Source organism: Gadus macrocephalus, chromosome 11 (genome assembly GCF_031168955.1).
Source record: "Gadus macrocephalus chromosome 11, ASM3116895v1".
Taxonomy (NCBI): Eukaryota; Metazoa; Chordata; class Actinopteri; order Gadiformes; family Gadidae; genus Gadus; species Gadus macrocephalus.
The window spans coordinates 2,018,329-2,040,283 of NC_082392.1; the positions used below are offsets into that span (position 1 = coordinate 2,018,329).

The following is a 21,955-nucleotide window of genomic DNA, read 5'->3' on the forward strand; positions in this document are numbered from 1 at the left end:
AGTTACAAAAGGGAAAGGAAAAAGTGTTAAAACTGATATGGGTCGCTCAATCTAGCACTCCTATCCACTAATGATTATGGACATTGATCCCAATCAGTATTTATCCAAAGCCACCTACAATAGGTGCATTTGTCAGAAGAAATTAAGACAAACAAATGGTTCGAAAATGAATCGCCTTCCCACGCTTGAATAATAATATCTGATATTATAAAATATAATAAAAAAATACAACAGTGAAAGTCATTTGTTGTCTCCTACTTGTGAAAGTGAGAACGGTCGATCCCGGAACGAATGTTTCCTTAATCCTTACCCCCGGACTGTCTTCAGAGCGGCACTGGCTAGCAGCTGCTACTAGCGGAAGATAAACACAGTGCTGTCAACATGGCAGAGGTAAGACAAACACCCCCGAATATGACCATGTTATGCCTTTATCACACAACCTATCCTCCACAAATCATCCGTAACAACGAGTAGTTTATTCTGTAGTGCTTTAGTTCGGATGTTATGTCGGAGAATCGGCGCGACAGCGTTAGCCTCTGTTAGCTTCGCCTTAGCTTCGTCTGACGAGCCTCTGTTAATGTTTCTGTTTTTCTCCTTAAATTCATTCAGGGCTCACATCCAGATCGCGTTGCAGATGTCACACTGTGGTGTCAGGGTTGAGTGATGAGGATTAGATGGGGGGACTGATGGGGGGACTGATAGGGAGACTGATGGATGAGCCTGTGGCCCGGGGACAGTAGGGCTCGGTCCCGGATGTTAGGATGAGACACAGATGGGTTAATACTGCATTAAAATAGTGAAGACATGTCGTTTAATACTGCATTAAAATAGTGAAGATACAAGGTTTAATACTGCATTCAAATAGTGAAGACACTTGGTTTAATACTGCATCTAAAAACGGATTCACAGTCTAATACTGCATTAAAATACTGAAGACACACCGTTTACTACTGCTTTAAAATACTGAAGATACATAGTTTAATGCTACATTGAAATACCGAAGATACATTGTTTAATACACATTAAAAGGCTGAAGACATGTTGTTTAATACTGCGTTAAAATACTGAATACCCGGCGTCACGACGTGGTTTCTCTTGACAGTTGGATACATGTTGGAGGGTTTGAGGTCTTGGCTTGCAGTTCTCATTCATTGAAACGAATCACCATTATGATTTGATTGTATTTTATTTGTAAGGATTCATACATAACGTCGTTGATATAAAGGAATGTGCCATCCATGATACGAAACAACTGGAATTCTGATATCAAACTAGGGGGGGGGGGGGAATCGGTTATTTTTTATGTATGGTGATCTATGGTCGTAATTAGGATATAGTTCAAATTAGTTGCATAGATCAGTGTGTATCAGTGTATGTCACCGTTTAAACAGTACATCCGTACAGGATGTTGAATAAAGATATTACATTACATACAAATATCTTCTTCCTATGTGATAAGAATTGGCTTTGGCTGGTCGGCCTTGTGAAAGGATCAGTTGACATTGTTGAATATCCGATACAATAAGGAGTGAAGTATAATGGAAATAGAATACATTTTAGTGTATGTGGTTTTGTTTTTGCAATCGTTGAATGACCTCTTCATTTAATTTAGCTTGTATGTATGTCTCGTGTTTTTATTTTATGAAAAATTAAATTGACATGAATGTTGAGAACACAGAATCAAATAATACAAAGTGAAATAGACCTCAAGTTAAAAGTTATTGAGACATAATTTCCATGAAATGAGAGGGTAGCAGACAGTATTAAACAGTTTATAATAATGCATCCAATCAATTCCTATTGATTTATTGGATAATAGAAGGTAAGCAAATGAGGATATGAATTATAAGATGGTGTATTGTGTAGCATTGATTTATTATATTCAAAGTTGATGTGGACATAATGCACACCCCAACCCCCTTTGACGAAAGACGCCGTCTTTGAAAACAAAAAGGGAGAGTTGTCGTATGAGGTCATCATCAGTCGCTGAATCAATGCATCAATCCAGATTAATGTACTCTGGTACCCAGGATTCATTGTAGTATAGCATAAGGGAACTCTGCTTTTTATAGGTCTTGCATTGATTACGTCTGAGTCATCGGGGCAGCAGTCGGTGGGTAATGCAAATGACCCATCTGGGATCAATAACGATGATCTTATCTTAACGACGCTTCAAAAGTAATCACGAAAAGGTTTAGAGATTTCATCGCGAAAGAAGCCATGGAAAACTAAATCCCTCATGCCTTATGAGGGAACCGATGGAGTGGCTGTGTCTGTTTAACGCTACCCACCTCTGAGGCTCCGCGCCTCCGCGCTCTGACTCCCATCGCCCCCCCCCCCCCCCCCCCCCCCCGGTAGCGTGTCATTGCAGGGCTGATTGAATCTGCTGTGCATCCCCCTCTATCTCCAGACACACAGCCTGCAGGACCTTGGGCAGCAGGCGGCCGTGGCTGCCAAGGTGTTCATCCAGAGAGACTACACCAACGGCACCGTGTGCCAGTTCCAGACCAAGTTCCCCTCCGAGCTGGAGACACGGGTAGGGAAGCTGCTTCGGACCGCGCGTCAGGCGCTCGGTGTGCCAACACCCGAGTCGATCGAAGAAGAAGGGTCTTTTAGAGTTGGGAGTATTATTTTATATTTTGCGTGGGATTTAAGGCCTTGGACTCCATTCCACATGCAGGATTTTCTTTTAAATCTAGTGCTTTTCTTAAAGCAAGTTGGAATGACCTACTGGAAGTGCATACACCATATGATATTTGAAAGTGAAATTCATACTAATTAATTTGAATGTGGGCTGCAATTGTTAGTATCTACTATCCCAAGCAATGCATTGTCAAGGCTCAGATGATTTGAGACACCAGTCTTAAATCAGCTGGGGAGTAACGTTTGATTTTCTCTGACCCAGAAGTCCTAATATGTTATAGCGGAACCTCTGATCCTGAAGTCCTACTATGTTATAGCTAGGGGTGTAACGTTACACAAAAATCACGGTTCGGTACATACCTCGGTTTTTAAGTCACGGTACGGTACGGGCTTAGGCTGATAGACCTACATGCGCCGAAAACGGATCTCTACTGAACACAGCCTGCATGACGGTGAACTAGACACGTAAAAAATATAACTTCACACGGTGTGTCTTTTTACAATTTATTTGTTACCAGCATTCTTAGTGTTGATCAGCAGAGAAATAGTCCGCCAAAGACGTTGACGTCGCTTAGCAACCGAGGACGCTATTCACCACCGGAAGTTGTGAAGGCCCATGCAAGTCAATGGAGCGTTCAACAGCATTGAGAAGAGCCGTGTAATAAATAACGATAGTCACATTCATTATTCGATATTCTACCTGACTCCGACTATTCGATGATCGTTGCCCGCTATGTACGCCACATTTACGTACCGCGGTAGACTTCTGTAACCGCTTCAAAGTGCCTGTACCGTGACGGTTCGGTACAAATACCTGTACCGGTACGCCCCTAGTTATTGCAAAACTCTTGATCCAGCAGTCCTACTGTGTTCTAACAGAACTTCTGGGTGAGATGGCACAGAGCCTGGGCCCGGAACCAGAAACTGCAAGGGGCAGAGTTAGGCCCTTTCCCCTGTTTTTGTTATGCAGATATTCTACCAAAGAAAGTATCAAGCCACCTGTTAGTCGAACACAATCACAATGCATCACACATGGCAGGAAGTTTGTCCTACACTGGGGAGTTGCAATATTTACATGTTTAAACGTGTCTTTATTTAAACAATCTGAAAAAGGCAAAATACTTTCTCGCTAGGTGAGCCATAGAGACTGCTTCTGAACCCATATCTGAGCACCTCCACCTGGGCAAACCACCAGGCCTGGCCTCTGATCCCATATCCCAGCACACATGGGATTGAGGGGCCCGCTGTCCTTAACTGAACCTGGGGCTGGTCTGGGCCCGGTTCCTGGGGCCCGCTCTGTTAACGATGGGGCTGGGGGTTGGAGGGGTGGAGGGGTGGAGGAGTGGCGGGGACTGCCCTGGGGAGGCAGCAGGCTCTGGGCCACGTTGGAGAGCGAGCCAGCTGAGCGCTGGAGAGAGAGCGGAGGGGGGGGGGGAAGGGGTGATGTAGTGGAGCAACGTATGCCCCAGGTCAGAGGGGTGGCCAGCCAGCACTTGGCAGACTTCACGCCACTTCCCTCTTGATGGGGTGGTCTCCGTCACACTCCGCTGTCCCCATGTATGGATGCATTGCGCCTGGCGCACGCACGCACGCACACGCACGCACGCACGCACGCACGCACGCACGCACGCACGCACGCACGCACGCACGCACGCACGCACGCACGCACGCACGCACGCACGCACGCACGTTGGTTTCAGCTGGGTGAGCACCCAACAACCCAAGGGCTGCAATGCCCAGCCATCATAAAACCGTTTTTTATGATGGCTGCAGGCGAAGTTGATCAACTATGCGGTGTCCTGCCAAGACGCTGTTGTTAGATTGTTTTTGTGGAAAGTTATTTATGGTATTTTTTGTGGCTATGCTTGTGATTCCAACATCTGACTTAATATCTTATTATATTGTTTTATACTCTGGCCTGCTAGAACACTGAGAAGGAGGACGTGGATGGGCCAAACTGTTAATCTATTCAACATAAAAACTAACATACTAGGGGGGAAAAAAATGCAAAGTGAAGACAGGTGAAAAAGTTATTTAGTTTCTCTCGGCCTCTTCCAGCTTTTGCTATGCTCACTTCCCTGACTCTCGTTCCCATGTAGAGACGAATGACTCGTGACAGCCTAACGACAGCATAATTCATACTGTACTACCACATCATTTACACCAGCTCATTTAACCTAATGGATCGAGCCCTGGGAGGAAGACGTCTGAGGGGCCTGCTCATCCTTCCCTCAGCTCGGCTCCAAAGAGCAGTGCTGGGCGAGCCCCAGGGACCTGCACACACGTAATGGGAACCGGCTCGGCCCATCAGACATGCTCCACATTATTTGCCTCCAAATTGTGGGGAAACGGAGCAGAACGAAGCGCCTCGACAGCGGGCACGGGACGCAGGGCCACGGACGACGGGCTGGGGCCCTCCCTCACAATCCAGGGGGATGGGGGGGGGGGGGGGGGGAGGGAGAGTCGGTGCAGTGGTGGGAACACGGTCGCCATTCTGGGGGAGATGGTGGCGGTTGCGGTCATTGTGGGGGTAGTGGTGGAGCTGAGCTGGTGGGGGTTGAGATGGTTGCGTTGGTGGTGGTGGTGGTGGTGGTGGTGGTGGTGGTGGAGTAGATCGAGGTGGCGGTCGTTGGGGATAGGGGTGGCACTGGTGAGGGTGGATGTTTTAAGCGATGGCGATAGAGGGTGATGGTGATGGAGGTCCTAGGGGTGGGGTTGGTGGAGTGGGTTGTGATGGAGGAGGTGGTGGTTTTGCTGGTGCGGGTGGAGACGGTGACGGTGCTGGTGGTGATGGTGATGGTGATGGTGGAGTTGCCGGTTTAGTGGCTGATGGCGGAGGTCTTGCTGAAAGTGCTTGATAACGGCGGCTGGTTGGCAGACAGTTCCTCTACATTCCTCTGAGCTGGGGGATGTGGTCACGTGACCACCGAGCCTGGTCTCACATGTCACTGCAGCTGAAGGCGCAGCCAGCCTAGCCTGGGTAGATATTGATTAAATGGTCTGGCATCGGCCGGTTATTTGAGAATATCCTTCTCAAATCAAAGTCGTTATACGCATAAGTCTGCTGAAGTCGGCGAAATTCATAATAAAGTATTTTCTGGGTTGAGCAACAATAAGATTGTTGTTTCCTAGCATTCCTTCTGTCTCCTTTTGCTCTTTTTACTCTTATTCTCGCCCGTTTCTCTCTGGCCTTAACCCAGGACTGGATTGCTCTCAATCCCTCATCCCTCAAGACGGATGGTTTAAAAGCCATCAGTGTGCACCAGAGCCACCGGGAAACTCGGAGTGCTCTTCTGCATAAGCAGCGAGCCCATGCGTCAGACAACTGGAAACGGTTCGGGTCCACCGTTGGATGTTGGTTGTTTGAACCGACCCCGGGTGTTAAGATGAAACATGTGTGGAAATCTGGGCTGAGCATCCAAATTATTAAAGTACCACGGGGGAAAATACGGTTTGTTCTCTGTCTGAAAAAATTACAGGGGGGAAAGGCTGCCAGCTCATTTATCTCGTAATTATTGAATCCGAGAATCTCTGCAGTTATTTGGGCGGGGCAGAATACCTTCCCTTTGGATTTATTTTCTGCGTTTGATTGATTGGAGGGTGAATGGCCCTTTGAAGCTCGACCCCAGTGTTGGGTTTAGAAATGTCTTGGGACCCTAAATGTTGACACTGTTACAACCGCCTCTGCGCACATTGTTTTAACTCTGCAGCCCTTGTCGACGTCCCAAGGAAGTAGTTAGCAGTAGTTTGCTTGCGGCATGCAAGCATTACTCTGCATTCTGTATAGGGAACCTTTGCCTGTATATTAGAGATTTTCCGATACCATTTTTTTTTTCCCCTTCCGATACTATTCTGACTCCTGAACTCGAGAATCGGCTGATACAGAGTATATACCGATACAGAATCTAGCATTGTAACTGCTAATAGCACTGATTCTTATTGAAGGGTTCTCTTAAGAAGACAGCAATGTATAGTCGATTCACTTACTGTCAACAATATTATTTTTCAGACCAAGATTGTTTACTTTTATAATTGAATTATGATAATACATTTACTTTACTTAAGCTTGAGCATCCTTGTTTTTCCGACTTGGTAGCTCGGACGCACGTAGGTCGTAGGTGACGCGATTCTTATTCAGACTTTCCACTCCGACCGCTAACGAACGCAGCATGCCACCGTAGTGTTTGTGATATTCTTTGACTTTGCCCCTTCCTGTAAATAAGCTAGGCACGTGATGGTATCGGATCGCTGCTTTCAAGTGCGTACTCGCCAATACACGATAGGAAATTTAGATATGGGTATCGGTACAAGTTAGAGCTGGGCGATTAATACATTTTTAATTCAAATTTATGGTAAAATAGTATTTATGGTAAAAACGATTATTAAAAAAATCTTAAACTGAGGCACGCAGCAGACGCGTCAGGGAGATGCGTCATATTCATTTTGTATTTGTTAATATATATATATTTTTTATACAATCCCAATTTTTTTGGGGGGAAATCGCCCAGTCCTAGTGCGAGTCCTCATGTGTGGGGTCTTGTGGTTCCAGATCGACAAGACGCAGTTCGAGGAGACGGTACGCACGCTGAACAACCTCTACGCCGAGGCGGAGAAGCTGGGGGGGCAGTCGTACCTGGAGGGTTGTCTGGCCTGCCTCACCGCCTACACAGTCTTCCTCTGCATGGAGACCCACTACGAGAAGGTAGGGGCCCCCACCCCCCTCCGACACACTGTGTTCCTCTTCATGGAGACCCACTAGAGAAGGTAGGCCCCCTCACTCCCCTCAGACACACTGTGTTCCTCTTCATGTAGACCCACTAGAGAAGGTAGGCCCCCTCACTCCCCTCAGACACACTGTGTTCCTCTTCATGTAGACCCACTAGAGAAGGTAGGCCCCCCCTCAGACACACTGTGTTCCTCTTCATGGAGACCCACTAGAGAAGGTAGGCCCCCCCTCCGACACACTGTGTTCCTCTTCATGGAGACCCACTAGAGAAGGTAGGCCCCCCCTCAGACACGCTGTGTTCCTCTTCATGGAGACCCGCTAGAGAAGGTAGGCCCCCTCACTCCCCTCAGACACACTGTGTTCCTCTTCATGGAGACCCACTAGAGAAGGTAGGCCCCCTCACTCCCCTCAGACACACTGTGTTCCTCTTCATGGAGACCCACTAGAGAAGGTAGGCCCCCTCACTCCCCTCAGACACACTGTGTTCCTCTTCATGGAGACCCGCTAGAGACGGTAGGCCCCCTCACTCCCCTCAGACACACTGTGTTCCTCTTCATGGAGACCCACTAGAGAAGGTAGGTCCCCTCAGACACACTGTGTTCCTCTTCATGGAGACCCACTAGAGAAGGTAGGTCCCCTCAGACACACCGGACACCGGTCGTTCAGCCCTGTAATCTGGACCCCTTCATCCAAACCGAGCCAAACCAGAAGCATCCTTCCTTCATCCTCCATCCATCATCATGGCAACGTTAGGAGATGAGACACACACAGGGACACTAGTGTAGCATGTATAACTGGTGGCCCATGAGACACTGGTATACCATGTCTAACTGGTGGACCAGGTGACACTATTATTACTGGTATACCATGTATAACTGGTGGACCATGAGACACTGGTATACCATGTCTAACTGGTGGACCATGAGACACCAGTATACCATGTCTAACTGGTGGACCATGAGACACCAGTATACCATGTCTAACTGGTGGACCATGAGACACCAGTATACCATGTCTAACTGTTGTACCACGTTCAACAGATAGGACCAGGGGTTCTTTAGAGCTAAACCTAGAATTGGTTCTAGATTTATTATTATTTTAATTGAGCTCTGTTTATCTCAAATGAACAAACACAACAGAGACAAACGGTGCTTTGAGACAAACTATCCATAAGCCATGGTTCAGCATATAAAAACTAGTTGGCAGTAATATTGTGACCTCAATCAGCATGTATCGCATATAGCAAAACTCACAGCAGCCTGCATGGAGTCTATGGACGTTGAGTTTCGAACAAGGTCGGCAGGGTCAGGATAGCTGCTTTCAGTTCAGTTCAATCCATCATCACCAGTCGACATGCTGCAATAACAGAACATTTCTCTAAACAAAACATTTCCATGAACTTTGAGCAATTGCTCCGAAAGGTGAGTTTACATTTCGCAGATGCAGATAGCGATCTCTCATCTCTGTTGCTCTTCCTTTGTCTTGTTTGTGGTCTCCAACTCATGCACGTCCACACCTGAACATGATTTCATGGCCGGAGACCTGCCAACTGGTTTATATTCTGAACCATTGCGTAGGAATATTTTGTCTCAAAGCACAGTTTGTCTACAAAAACAAGCAAACGACATCCGCCGCTGTTGGGCGCTTTCATTTGAGATAAACAAAATATTGAAAGAATTGTCTAAGTTATACTACAAATACCCTGAGACAATTCTAGGTTAAGCTCAGGAAAACTGCTGGTTGTATCTGTTGACCATTGGTACACCAATTATACATGGTATACTAATATACCTGGTAAACTAATATACATGGTATATTAATATACCACGTACACTAATACACCTGGTCACTTATAAACCTGGTACACGAATACACATGGTACACTAATATTCCTGGTACACTAATATACCTGGCACAATTATAATCCTGGTACACTCATTTTCCTGATGCACTAATATACATGTTACACTAATATACGTGGTACACTAATAAACGTGGTACAACAATATTCCTGGTACACCAATATACCTGCTGCACTAATATACCTGGTACACTGGGAGGTATGGCACAGTGAAGACCACAGAGTGTGGAGATCACTGGAGCAGGGTGGAGAACCTGGAGTCCAGTAGATGTGAGAAAGCACGAGGCTGTAAATCAACACGTTTTACAGCTTCTCTAAACCCGTACAAAAAGCCCTGATTTATACGCATCTGAAGTTTACCGTTGGCCCCTTTTGGCCCATCCGCGCGGCGCACATGATTCAGTGCACAGGTGTGATGGTCCTGACGTATGGATTTGTACTTTTATCGACGTCAGTAAAGGTAAACGATGTGTGTCGTGAGTCCTGACCTCTGCTGGCGTTGTCTCCCAGAACGGTAGACGTGTCTCCTCCTGGTCGCCTTGAAGCAGTTGGGTCGGACTGAATGATGACGGCACTGAACCTGCTAGGTTTCAGGCCTTAACTCTTTCAGCTATTGGACGGCCATCAATGAATTTGATTATATTTACATTTAGGGCATTTAGCAGAAGCTTTAATCCAAAGCGACTTACAATAAGTGCATTTGTCAGAAGAAGAGAAACAACAACATAACACTTTCGGTACAGTAAAGATGTTCATAGAACCAATTGCCAAGCACTAACTTTCGCTAGGTTAACCCATTCCCAGTGTGAAAAAAAAAACAAGCTTATGTTAGAAGCTACACAATGCTGCTAAATAGCACAAAGTGCTATTTTGAAGTGCAAGCATGGACAACATACAATAAGTGCCTGCATTAAGTACCAGGATGTACAACATACATTAAGTGCGTACATTAAGTGCCAGGACGTATCACAGACAATAAGTGCTTGATGTAGGTTGTGCTGGATAGAGGTGTTTGCTGTAGGTTGATAAGGTAAAGTAAGTAGGAGACTACTGGTAGTGCTCCATGTGTGGCTTACAGCACGGGGCCACGGTCTATGGGATGTGAGTTTAGTATCCGTCCTGTCCTTGCTGTAAGCCCTCGTCTTCCATTATGAAACTGTGTGGAAAGAGTTTCTCAGGGAGGAATTGCGAAGGGGTAGGTAATCTATCCTTATGGAAACTCTGTTGGCTCCGGAGGACTGCCAAGAGACTTTATGAGCCAACTACAAGACATTGAAAGGCGAGCGCTGGAATGCATTCTCCTGTGTTGGGCCCGGCGTGCATTCCTCTGGACGGTCCGCGAGCGGGCCAGGCCGGACCCTCTGCAGCGAGCAGGCGAAGGCTGAGCTGTGGTGCAGCAGGAATCCTGAGTTTGAACGGTCTGACAGGCAGCTGGTCTGGCAGGCCGTTGGAACGTAGCACTTACTTGAGTGTACTGCTTGTGTCAGTAGCGTCTCAGTGGAGTTGACCCAATCCAAAAGCTGTGCTGCCGTATCGACTTGGCTGTTTAAAACTTCCAACGGTTGCCCAGCGTTGATTACATTAACCCGACTGGTGAAACAAGGACACGCTTGGTATGTACGTTTGTATCGTAGATTGATGAATATAGCAGTGATTTATAACTGGTCTTTAAGTTGTCCAAGAGACCTGGCGGTAGCTTGTTTTGAATGTGATGATGATTTAACACCATGAGCGCCTGGATTCAGAACAAACTGCATTCTTACCGTTTTAACATGCTTCTGATCAATTGATCATCACTGATTGAGGAGATAAGTTTTGCATTCCAGTACAAAAGGACTAATGGATAACATATGCAGCCTTTCTCTTTTCCGATGATGGTTATCTGGCCTGGCATTGTTCTGTTATCCACATCTATAATCGTGTTTAGGTCCAACTGTAATTCACATCACACTCTCAATGTCTTAAACACGGAGGTTCACTCAAGTCAAAACAAGGCAGGCATTTAAAGGATGAGTTAATAACCTTTAATGCGCTGCCAGGCCCATTTGCAGGCCGCCACGGCTTGAAAGTAAGATGAGCTTTAGTTTAAACGGGAATCCAGTCGGTACTTGCCTGCGTCCGTTCCCTCGCATGCCTACGTTCCCCGTTTACGTGATGACATGAACGTGAAGGCCTGTGACTCACTTGTTCAGAGTTCACCTAGACTCTGCATAGCCAACACCTCACTCACCCCCTCCCACCACTATTACCAACTTATTGTCTGTTGTACGTCCTGGCACTTAAAATAGTACTTGGCATTGTGTAGCATCTTACCCTAGCTATCTTAGTTGTATACGTGGACTGGGTTAACCTAGGGATTGTTAGTGCTTGGCACTATTAACTTCCTTACTTTACTGACAGTGATACATTGTCGTTCCTCCTTCATCTGACAAATGTACTAATTCACTAAGTCACTTTGGATAAACGTGTCTGCTAAATGCCCCAAGTGTTAATGTAAATGTAATGTGAGTTCTCACATAATTGACGTTTTGGTGAACGTTTTGGTGAAGTCAGCAAGCAAATACTTGTCTTTTATCACGTCCGCCTGCGTGTGCTCTCTACAACGTGAACCTGTCCTGCCGTTTATCCGCGAGCCACGAATGAAATGCTGTCAGTCGGAACAGGACACTTAACCAAAACAACAAGTGGTTTAATATCTTTGGCCTTGTGTGTGGGAGCGAGCGCAGAGCAAAAGTTAGGAATCACCCATTCAGCTTCCTGACATGTCTGCTATTAGTTGTATCCCCGTGTGTGTTTGTGCAGAGTCAGTATCCATGGGAAATGAAATGATATTAAGAGCAAACGTTTCTCTTCCCGGTCCTCGCCTGCAGGTCCTGAAGAAGATTGCCAAGTACATCCAGGAGCAGAACGACAAGATCTACGCCCCGCGAGGCCTGCTGCTCACGGACCCCATCGAGAGAGGACTGCGAGTTGTATCCTTCCATCCTCAGGACACAAAGCCCTTGTCCTCGTGCTGTTGTTGTTGTTGTGGTTGTGGGGGCTGCTGTTGTTCGTCCTTCACTCGTTGCAGCTGCTTCCGAGGACACTTGCTCTCGATCAAGGTTATGGATTCAAGGTGGGGGAGAAGGTTGCCGGGGTTTGGATCGGGTTAGTGCTGGGGGGGGAACGGGATTCATGGAAGGCGCAGGATTCTGTGCTTCTGTAGTATCTTCTGAATCTGATGGACTTGGAAGTGAAAGAACACGGACTGCAAAAGAAGTAAGCTACAAGCGACCATGTCTGTAATTGGAGGCTAAATGATGAAAGGGCTCAAGGGCTGATTATGGTTCCGCCTCGAGCCAACGCAAGGAGGTTTACGGACCCGTCACGTCCTTGCGTCCACCGCGAGGGCGTGACGTGCGCCTCCCAACAATTGTAACTTTCCTTCGAGGCGACGGAGCAGCAAGGGCTGTGATTGGTCCGCTCACTAAAATCCGAAACAGAAACCAAAACCAAAACCATGCGTTGCGTTGACGGTGGAACCATAATCAGCCGTTAAAACGTTCCACTCGACCATCCTCGTGGTAACGGAGAGAGTGACGTGAGGAAAGGTGCACCCCTCGCCTCCTCCCCTCGCCTCCTCCCCTCTCCCCGTATATGAGACCGGAGATCTGCAGGGATTTATGTTGACGTTTATAGCAGAAGAATTCCCCAAACCAAGGGCAGGTAGACATGGAGAACTCTTGGGTCGAGCCAGAACAAAGAGACGAGAGGAAATTCAGAATTCTGCAAAACGTTTTTGAGTCGTTTTTCTGGACCAATCAAATGGATTTTAGAGGGATCATTTTGATTGATCCACACAATCTAAAATCCTTTTTCCCGTCACTAATCGGAGCCGGGAAAGGGAAATCGGACCTAAATACGACACAGGAAGGAAAACTGGGTTTACCCACTGAGCCTGCAAGAAAATTTGATATTTAGCTAATTCTCAAACACACACACTCAATACCCTCAACCCCCACGGTACACACACACACACACACACACACACACACACACACACACACACACTGTGTGTGTGTCGGGGGTACCGTGGGGGTTGAGGGTATTGAGTTGCCACTGGGCAGACAATAAGGTCCTATGGAACGCAGAGTTTGGCTAAAACTGTAGGCAGCTGAGCCCCCCCTTCTCCCCGTGTCACGTCACTGTCGGCTCCTGTGCTGATTATTACATGGGGCGGCATCGGGCTCAGGAGGTAGAGCGGGTCGGCTGGTAACCTGGGGTGGCCGGTTCGATCCCCGGCTCCTCCTAGCTGGGTGTCGAGGTGTCCCTGAGCGAGACGCCTCACCCTGACTGCTCCTGACGAGTTGGCTGTCGCCTTGCGTGGCTGACACCGCCGTCTGTGTTTGGATGTGTGCATGCATGGTTGAATGTTTGACAACCTTGTACAGTGCTTTGAGTGGCCACAGGTACGTAAATGCAGCCCATTTACCTTGCACTGGTTTGATAGGGGAGCTGGATTTACAAGCATTGATAAAGCGTTGGACTCTAAATCTGTTTCTTATCCACTCTGACCAGAGGTCTGTTCTTCGACCCGGAAGGTCATATATTGGTGGAGTCCAAAAGGCTTCATTTATGATCTTAAAGTAACCATCTGGTTATTATTTGAATAAAGATTATTCATAAAACTATATATACTGTATACTATTTCAGATCTTAAAGAAATAGCATTACCCTTTTTAATGCGCTTCGCTGATAGGATTGACCCTTATACCGTTTTGAACACCGTTTTGATCCCTTTTAACAAAGTGAAAAAAATGGCAGGTGAGGTATTCATGGCCACATGGACAGGAGTCCTTCACTCGAAGACTTAAAAAAACTACTTCAAACCTCAGCGGATTAAAAACCTCCGAGCGCAGCAGAAGGTTTCTCATAACTCATAATGTTGGACATTTTAAGAAGCCCAATTAAAGTCCATCCAAAGATGAGGCAGACCCCCCTAGCTGAAGACCAGTATATCAAGCAGACCTTTATGAGACATACCATCGTCCCCACTGCAGATGTTACGTGTGAACCGGCCCAGTAAGGGATGCCTGACAAACCAGTAGAAAGTACACTCAAAAAAGCTCTGGTAAACCGCGTTGAACGCTTCCCAAACCACGGCTTTAACGACAAAACAAAGTATTTTAACGATTGGCGTGAATCACAGAACGCCCCCATAATCACATTTGAAGAGCGGCGATATTCCTGTTAACGGATCAAACCTACGACTTAAGGAAGGCTTAAGAGAGGCCTCAGCAGGCCTCCTAGGATGAAACAACAAAGTGGTTCATATTCAAGCTTGCAGATCTCTTCCGTTTGCGAGTTGACTCACACAGGATGAAGCGTTTATGGACTAAAATGATTCCAGGGAACACGGTTTTAATCCTAACCAGGATCCGTGGCTCACCGCTCCGAGCCAGGAGGAAGGAGCGAGGAGGAAGGAGCGTGGAGGCGGGAGGCAGGCCCTGCTTCCAGTGACCTCCCCCCCCCTGGACCTTATCTCCATCCAACATCTTCAGGGATGTTTGGAGAAGGCGGAACGTGGTCCATCCATCTCGCTCCGCTCTCTCGAGCCTGCCCGAGGACCGTTGAAGTGTTGTGTATTTTCATACTTCGTTTTCCATCAGTACAGGGTTTTGCGTCGGTGCCAAACGGTACAAGCTGTGATTGAGGCCAAACGAAGGAGGCGGTGATAAATGCAATCTGTAGACGAACCGAGAAGAAAAACAAGACTCCACGCTTGACCAAGTTAAACAAAACTATTACCGTGATACAACATGACACGGCATTCTTTATGCGTGTTCTTGGGTGGTTTTGTGTGGGGGGGGGGGAAATATATCGAACCCTGTTTTAAATCATGTTCCCTAACGAGAGGCTATCCAGATCGAGGTCACTCTCTTTGAAGACCGCAGCCTGGGCAGATAGAGCCAGCCATGGTGAGTGATGTGTGTGTGTTTGTTGAAAGGCTGCTGGAACTGTTTTGGTTTCACCTTGAATCCCCTCCTGCCTCGTCATGTCTGGAGTTAAATATTCAGCAGTAGAGATGTTCTTCTGAACTCTATTGCTGTTTATTGAAACGTGGTTCTGGTTCAGGAGTGGGAGCTCTGTCCGCCCGCCAGCCTTCCCATCTCCACTCTCGTGGGCCTTCAGGAGACCTGCGTGCTTCGGGCCGTGCCCCCGTTTCCATTGGAGACCGCAGACCACCGAGTGCTCCAACGAACGCTCTGGGATGCGGCCTCCTCTCTAGGGAGCAGAAGTTGTTTGATGTATTCATCCCTTCCCAGGGACAAGGGTTTAGCTCACGGACACTCTTCTCTTGTTTGACTTGACTGTGTCGAGGGTTAGGATGAACTGTTGATCGACCGCCGACTGTCTCTCATGGATCCGTCTGTCCGTCCGTCATCCGCTTGGAGTTGAATCCCAGAGCATCATGTACCGCAACGTCAAGTCTTCTCACCTCCAACCTGGTCACATGGCTTCCGCCTGGGAAACACAGTGATGCTAAGCCACCAAGATACACCCTCCCCATCCATCCTGCCTCCCTCCCCAAACCATTTACCCAACCCTCCATCATCCTCCCAGTTAATCCCTCCATCCGTCCACCCCCACCCCACCCCACCCCACCCCCCGAGCAAATCATCAGTGCTCTCTCCCCGTCCATCCATACACCAACCCGCTCCATCAACCAAGAAAACACTCAGCCGCCAACTCCCATCACGACTCCCCACCGTGGCTCTGCTCTCTGCCTGGTTGTTTTACACCGCTGAGCTGTGGAGAGGCCAACTGACAACTGAAGATTATTAGGCGAATACCTCAGGCTTTAGCGGGATGCAGAACAGCAGTTTAGGCAGAATTACACTTCTGCGCAGAATTCCCTCCGTAGGTATGCGGTCAGTGTCCACGCTGGTGCTTTCATTCCTGGATCCGTTTCAGGGATTCTGTGGTCGGCCCCTTTTAAAGGTTTTCCAGTCACTAATTCAGTGACATCTGGGGATCTTCACATTGTGAGAACGATGTGTCGGGTGAGTTTATCGACGATCTGGGCCGTGTTGTTTTCATTGGCGCCAAAGTGAACCGTAAAATGGAGCAGGAACATCGGGTTCTCGGATTCACCCTGGTGTGTAGGACCATTCTGGAGCGGTTAAACACACCACTGTAGCGACCGTTGTGAGCCACGCAGGTACACCAGACCTCAACGGTGACAGACCTGAAACCGGTCCGCTCCATTGCTTTGGCGACGGCGGAGGTCTTCAACTAAAGGCCTCGGACTCCTTGAGATGGACTCTCGTGTTCAGAACCACCTTTGGTGTAAGGTTTATGTTTAAGGGTTAGGTTTTAGGGTTTGGTTTTAGGGTTAGGTTTGGTTTTTAGGGTTAGGTTTGGGGTGGGTTTTAGCGTTTGGTTTTAGGGTTAAGTGTTTGGTTTCAGGATTAGGGTAAGGGTTTGGTGTTAGGTTTACGTTTAAGGGTTCGATTTTAGGTTTTGGTTTCAGGGTGAGAGATTTATGTTAAGGTTGGGGCCAGGGTGACCTCGGATAGAGAGCGGCCCCAGGACGCGGGGCTTGGGGTCTGTGTTCTGGACCGATCGTCGTCCTCGGTCGAAACTGAGCACAGAGCACCTCGTCGCACGGAGGGGAGGAATGTAAACCGGGAGTCTTTTATAAGGAGCTGTTGAGAGAGGAGCAGTCGAGCGTTGACATGGCCATCGCAGCGGAGGTGGAGGGGGGGGGACCACCGCGGGCCAACAGAGACCATATTCACTGATACAGGCGATCAATCTCCATCTTAGGCCTCTCAGTCCGCCAGTCTGCCTCTCCCCTTTACTCTCCTCCTATCCTCTTGTCCTCTTCCCTCACCTCTCCTCCTGTCCCCTCCCCTAGACTGTCCTCCCGTCCCCTTCTCCCCTCCCCTAGCCTCTCCCCTACCCTCCCCTCCTCTCCCCTCCTCTCCCCTACCCTCCCCTCCTCTCCCCTAGTCTCCCCTCCTCTCCCTCCTCTCCCCTATTCTCCCCTCCTCTCCCCTAGTCTCTCCTCCTCTCCCCTAGTCTCCCCTCCTCTCCCCTAGTCTCTCCTCCTCTCCCCTCCTCTCTCCTCCTCTCTCCTCCTCTCCCCTAGTCTCTCCTCCCCTCCTCTCCTCTCCCCTCCTCTCCCCTAGTCTCCCCTCCTCTCCCCTAGTCACCCCTCCTCTCCCCTAGTCTCCCCTCCTCTCCCCTACCCTCCCCTTCTCTCCCCTCCTCTCCCCTAGTCTCCCCTAGTCTCTCCTCCTCTCCCCTAGTCTCCCCTCCTCTCTCCTCCTCTCCCCTCCTCTCATCACCCCTAGTCTCCCCTCCTCTCCCCTAGTCTCCCCTCCTCTCCCCTAGTCTCCCCTCCTCTCCCCTAGTCTCTCCTCCTCTCCCCTCCTCTCCCCTCCTCTCCCCTAGTCTCCTCTCCCCTCCCCTCCTCCTCCCTCCACCCGGCCTGATGGCGGCCCCCGCCCCTCACCTGGCTCTGGGCCACCTTGGACCCGAGTCGTCCAGGGGGGGGTCCCTGGGTTCAGGGTGGGGGGGGGGGTCCCAGGCAGAAGGCCGGCCGACACTGATGGATCTGCTTCTGGTGGGTCGGCGTCTGCTCCAACCCCACTGAGGTCCTCAGGGCCCACTGAACGAGTCATTTACTGGAAGGCCGAGCCAACTGTCTCCCCCCCCCCCCCCCCCTCCTCTCCCTCCCCACTGGAACACACACACACGCACACGCACACGCACACCTGGAACCCGGGCCTCCCAGCTCCACAGCGCCCTGCTGCTTGACCCGCTTCACAAACCGGTCCTGCACAACCTCAGCCGACGGCTGCAGCCGGCGCTGCTGGAGAGGATGTTCAGCGCTTTGGGAGACTCGCTCGACAGGACAATATTTCACCACTGTGTGCTGTCTGGTGTGGAGGACGCTGTACAGACCGGGGCGCTGCTATCCTGATTATACCTGGGGATGTACCTGGGGATGTACCTGGGGATGGCAGGAGACGGTTGAGTTGTGTTCCAACGGGGCAGCAAGGATGACAGCAACGTCTATGAAAATCCAGAACATAATGCATTTCTTGGAACAAGCGGAGAAGATTAGATTTCAAATATGTTGTATTGTTGTATAATTCAACAATACAATTAATTAATGAGCACTTTTCACTAAGGCTAGCACTAACAGAAAAGTGTCAGTCTGTCTGTCTGTCTCTGAACGTAGGGTTAATGTTTCCCGGGTGAAAGCAGGGTGTGTTTTGCAGAGTGAGAGGCCTCATGCTGGGTGGCGGTCCCACCAGGCCGGGCTGCGCTCCAACACTCACACTAACGCTCTCTCCCTCCGTCCTGCAGGAACCCAGCGGGCGGGGAGCGCGTGTTTCTGGGGACCCGCTTCACACACACACACACTTCTGGTGGCTTGTGAGGACTTTGTCGAAACACCACCCCGGACGACACCACCACCAAAACCACCGACACTCTTTACAACTGCGTACCAACAATCTGCTCCCCATGAACTAACGATCTGACTCGTATGTATGTACAGTATGATTATCGACTCTCTCCATGTATTTGCTACTCGTGTATTAACTTAAGTCTTCTACTTTCCTCGGCCCGTGCAGAGATTTGTCCTCCTCGTTAGAGAGGAGAGTGCGGCCTTCCTTGTGCGTGACGTACCCCTTCGTTCATCCTCGTTCCACGGCTGGTTTTATACTCTCTTCGGTAGCGTGCCGTGCGTGTTGTTGTCGTGACTACGGTGCGGTCCCGCCCTACTTCCTGTCCCGCCCTACTTCCTGTCCGCGATGCATGCTCCTCCTTCTTATATCTGCAGCACCTCCCCCTCCTCCTCCGGAGTTCCACAAGTGCTCTCGTGTAGCGCCCCCCCCCCCCCCCCCCCGAGCGACGGTGAATGTTGCCTTTGTGGTGCCCGGGCCGCGGTGCCGTGGGGGGGGTCCAGAGACCCTAGTCGTGTGGTGGGGGTCGTGGTGTGGCTCAGTGTCTGCTTCGTGGTTGAAGGGCTTTAGGGTATGGTGACCTGATAGCGAGGGGTCGTGTCCTAATGTACGGCTGGATCTGCCGGGGAAACCGGGAATTTTGATTGTGGTCCGAGGACCGAAGGTTCAGTATAAACTTTATTTACAGGACAAAATGCACAGACAGAACTTTCCTCTGACGTTTCATGTTATTTATATCCTAATGCTAAGGCTCTAATGTAAATCGTTCTACTTTTTAATTTTTGTATTTTTTTTATGTTGATTTTTCGTCCTTAAATAATTGGCTTAATAATTTAGTTGGATATATTAATTATTATTATTATTGATACTTTTTATTCTGATGTACGCCAATTCAATGATTTAAGCATTTTGTTTTTTTTGGTAATTTCTTTTTCAAATGCAACGGTTTTTCTTAATCCCACAATTGTATGGTAATAAAAAAAGAAGATTTTAACTCATGCTGTCTCCTCTCACTCACTAACCGTAGCCTACTCACTCACAACACCGACCTGCAGCAGCGCTCCCCCCGGCATCAGTCACCGTGATTTAGCGACCCCACCGTCCAAACAAACGCTCCCGCTCCCCTCCTCGCTTCGACTTGTTGCTGCGATATTTCCTTCCTGTCCCGGCGGGGAGTAATGTTCTGGAAGCCATCGCTCCAAATCCAACAAGCTGCGGCAGTTCCTCACGGTGAGTAACGGGCGGGAGGGGTCAAGCGGAGCCCTGCGGCCGGCTGGTGGGGGAACTGTCCGAGAGCAAGGCAGGCGAACAATCCGTCGGCTGGAGGAGTTCTGGGGGCGCTGGAGTCACAGCTGGACTTGATTAATTCTGCCTTCAGAACCGAAAAAGAAAATCGTGTTTTTATATTTTTTTATCACGGATGTTCTGCGAGGGGCTGTTGTTTGTCAAGACGACGTTGGACATCGTTTACGACGACAGCGGCTGTTTAGACGGACCAGCCAGGAGACATAACTTAAACCTGGGGTCAGGGTTTAGAACAAGCAACAAAGTTATCCACCATCCCTTCATTATTTTAGCCACAGGACAGAAAGAAAGCAGATTCATCTGTTGACGTTCCCCATCCTTTTCCTATAAATACAATAGATGGATATCTCTCCTATGGGGGGTGAGCCTGAGACATCTTGTCTAGGAGCTTGAAGTATCCCTAATCTCTCTCTCTCTCACACACACACACACACGCACACGCACACGCACACGCACACGCACACGCACACTCAACACACACACACCACGACCAGCGCAGTTGGTGGTCCCTGAAACAAGGACATCCATATAGGGAGTGTTTCTGTGGCAGAAAGAGCAGGTGATGGCGGCTGTCTGACTGTTTCTTATGTTTACGACCGCCTGCTTAAAGACCCTTGATACAGTTTCAGAACCTCTGCAGGGTAATCTGTCAAATAAACTCCCAGCGACTGACTGTCTTGGGTGCAGGGGCGGTGCAAGGCAGCTAGGGGGCGCCTGGCTACTGTTTGATAAAGGGTTACTGTTTCCGATTTTGGTTAGGTTTCAGGGTTTGGTCTTTGGTTCTAGTGTTTGATAAAGGGTTACGGTTTCCTATTTGGGTTAGGTTTCAGGGTTTGGTCTTTGGTTCTAGTGGTCTACTTTGGTGGTTAGTGAGGTCCCCCCTTCACTTTAGGCGTCTTTGAGTGTTATTAATTATTATTATTCTTCATGTTTAACCTCTGTTTTCCTTTTATTCCTAGTCTGTTTTACATAGTTTTGAATGATGACTATATGCTCTGTAAGGTGACCTTGGGTGTCTTGAAAGGCGCCTCTAAATTAAATGTATTATTATTATTATTATTATTAGTGTTTCATAAAGGGTTACGGTTTCCTATTTGGGTTAGGTTTCAGGGTTTGGTCTTTGGTTCTAGTGTTTGATAAATAGTTACGGTTGCCTACTTGGGTTAGGTTTCAGGGTTTGATCTTTGGTTCTAGTGTTTGATAAAGGGTTACCGTTTCCTATTTGGGTTAGGTTTCAGGGTTTGGCCTTTGGTTCTAGTGTTTGATAAAGGGTTATGGTTTCCTACTTGGGTTAGGTTTCAGGGTTTGATCTTTGGTTCTAGTGTTTGATAAAGGGTTATGGTTTCCTACTTGGGTTCGGTTTCAGGGTTTTGCTGCCGGGTTAGAGTTTTGTTCAAGGCTTGGGCTGGGTTTTTAGGGTTTGGTTTCATGGTTGGGGATATGTTTTAGGGTGAGCATTTGTTTTTAGTGTTTAGTTTGGGTTTTAGGATTTGGTTTTGGTGTTGGGTTTATGTTTAAGGGTAAGGGTTTAGTGTTAGGTTTACGTTTAAGGGCTAGGTTTTAGGGTGAGGGTTTTGTTAGGGTTAGGAACAGGGTGACCTCGTAAAGGGAACAGGGACTTGGGGTCCCCTTGGGGTCTGTGTTCATAAGAACGACCTGGGACGGGGTAACAGCACTTCAGACGGCATTCCCGGGCCTGCGCCTCAGGATGTCTCATGAGGGTCATTATACTCAAGAAAGACCCCAAGATTTAATTTAAGATCAAAATCAGCTTTTTTGGCAGAATAGCATGTTTTAATTTCCATTCTGTATGTGTTGTGCAACGAAAAATACATTTTAAAACCCATGATTAGAACCCATGCCCTCCCTTGAAGAGAAAGGCCTTAAACGTCTCTAAAACAGTTGGCAGTAGATTAAAAGTGAGAGACGAGCTGGATCCACTCCCAAGCCGGCGTCTGT

At 48.4% G+C, this 21,955-nt stretch overlaps 1 protein-coding gene across 1 annotated transcript; it reads left to right on the forward strand.

Annotated features, from left to right (window-relative positions):
* The first annotated feature begins 288 nt into the window (after positions 1-288).
* Positions 289-19,689, forward strand: golga7 (golgin A7). Its single transcript, XM_060064433.1, has 6 exons — positions 289-390; positions 2,411-2,536; positions 7,193-7,345; positions 12,101-12,202; positions 15,135-15,187; positions 18,591-19,689. The coding sequence occupies exons 1-5, from the start codon at positions 382-384 to the stop codon at positions 15,174-15,176; spliced, it is 432 nt and encodes a 143-aa protein (XP_059920416.1). The 5' UTR covers positions 289-381; the 3' UTR covers positions 15,177-15,187; positions 18,591-19,689.
* Positions 19,690-21,955: the final 2,266 nt, after the last annotated feature.

Excerpts from the sequence above, each read along its gene's own strand:
- golga7 (XM_060064433.1), top strand. Across the intron at positions 2,537-7,192 it reads CCTCCGAGCTGGAGACACGG|ATCGACAAGACGCAGTTCGA; the intron begins GTAGGGAAGCTG and ends TTGTGGTTCCAG. Across the intron at positions 7,346-12,100 it reads TGGAGACCCACTACGAGAAG|GTCCTGAAGAAGATTGCCAA; the intron begins GTAGGGGCCCCC and ends CCTCGCCTGCAG.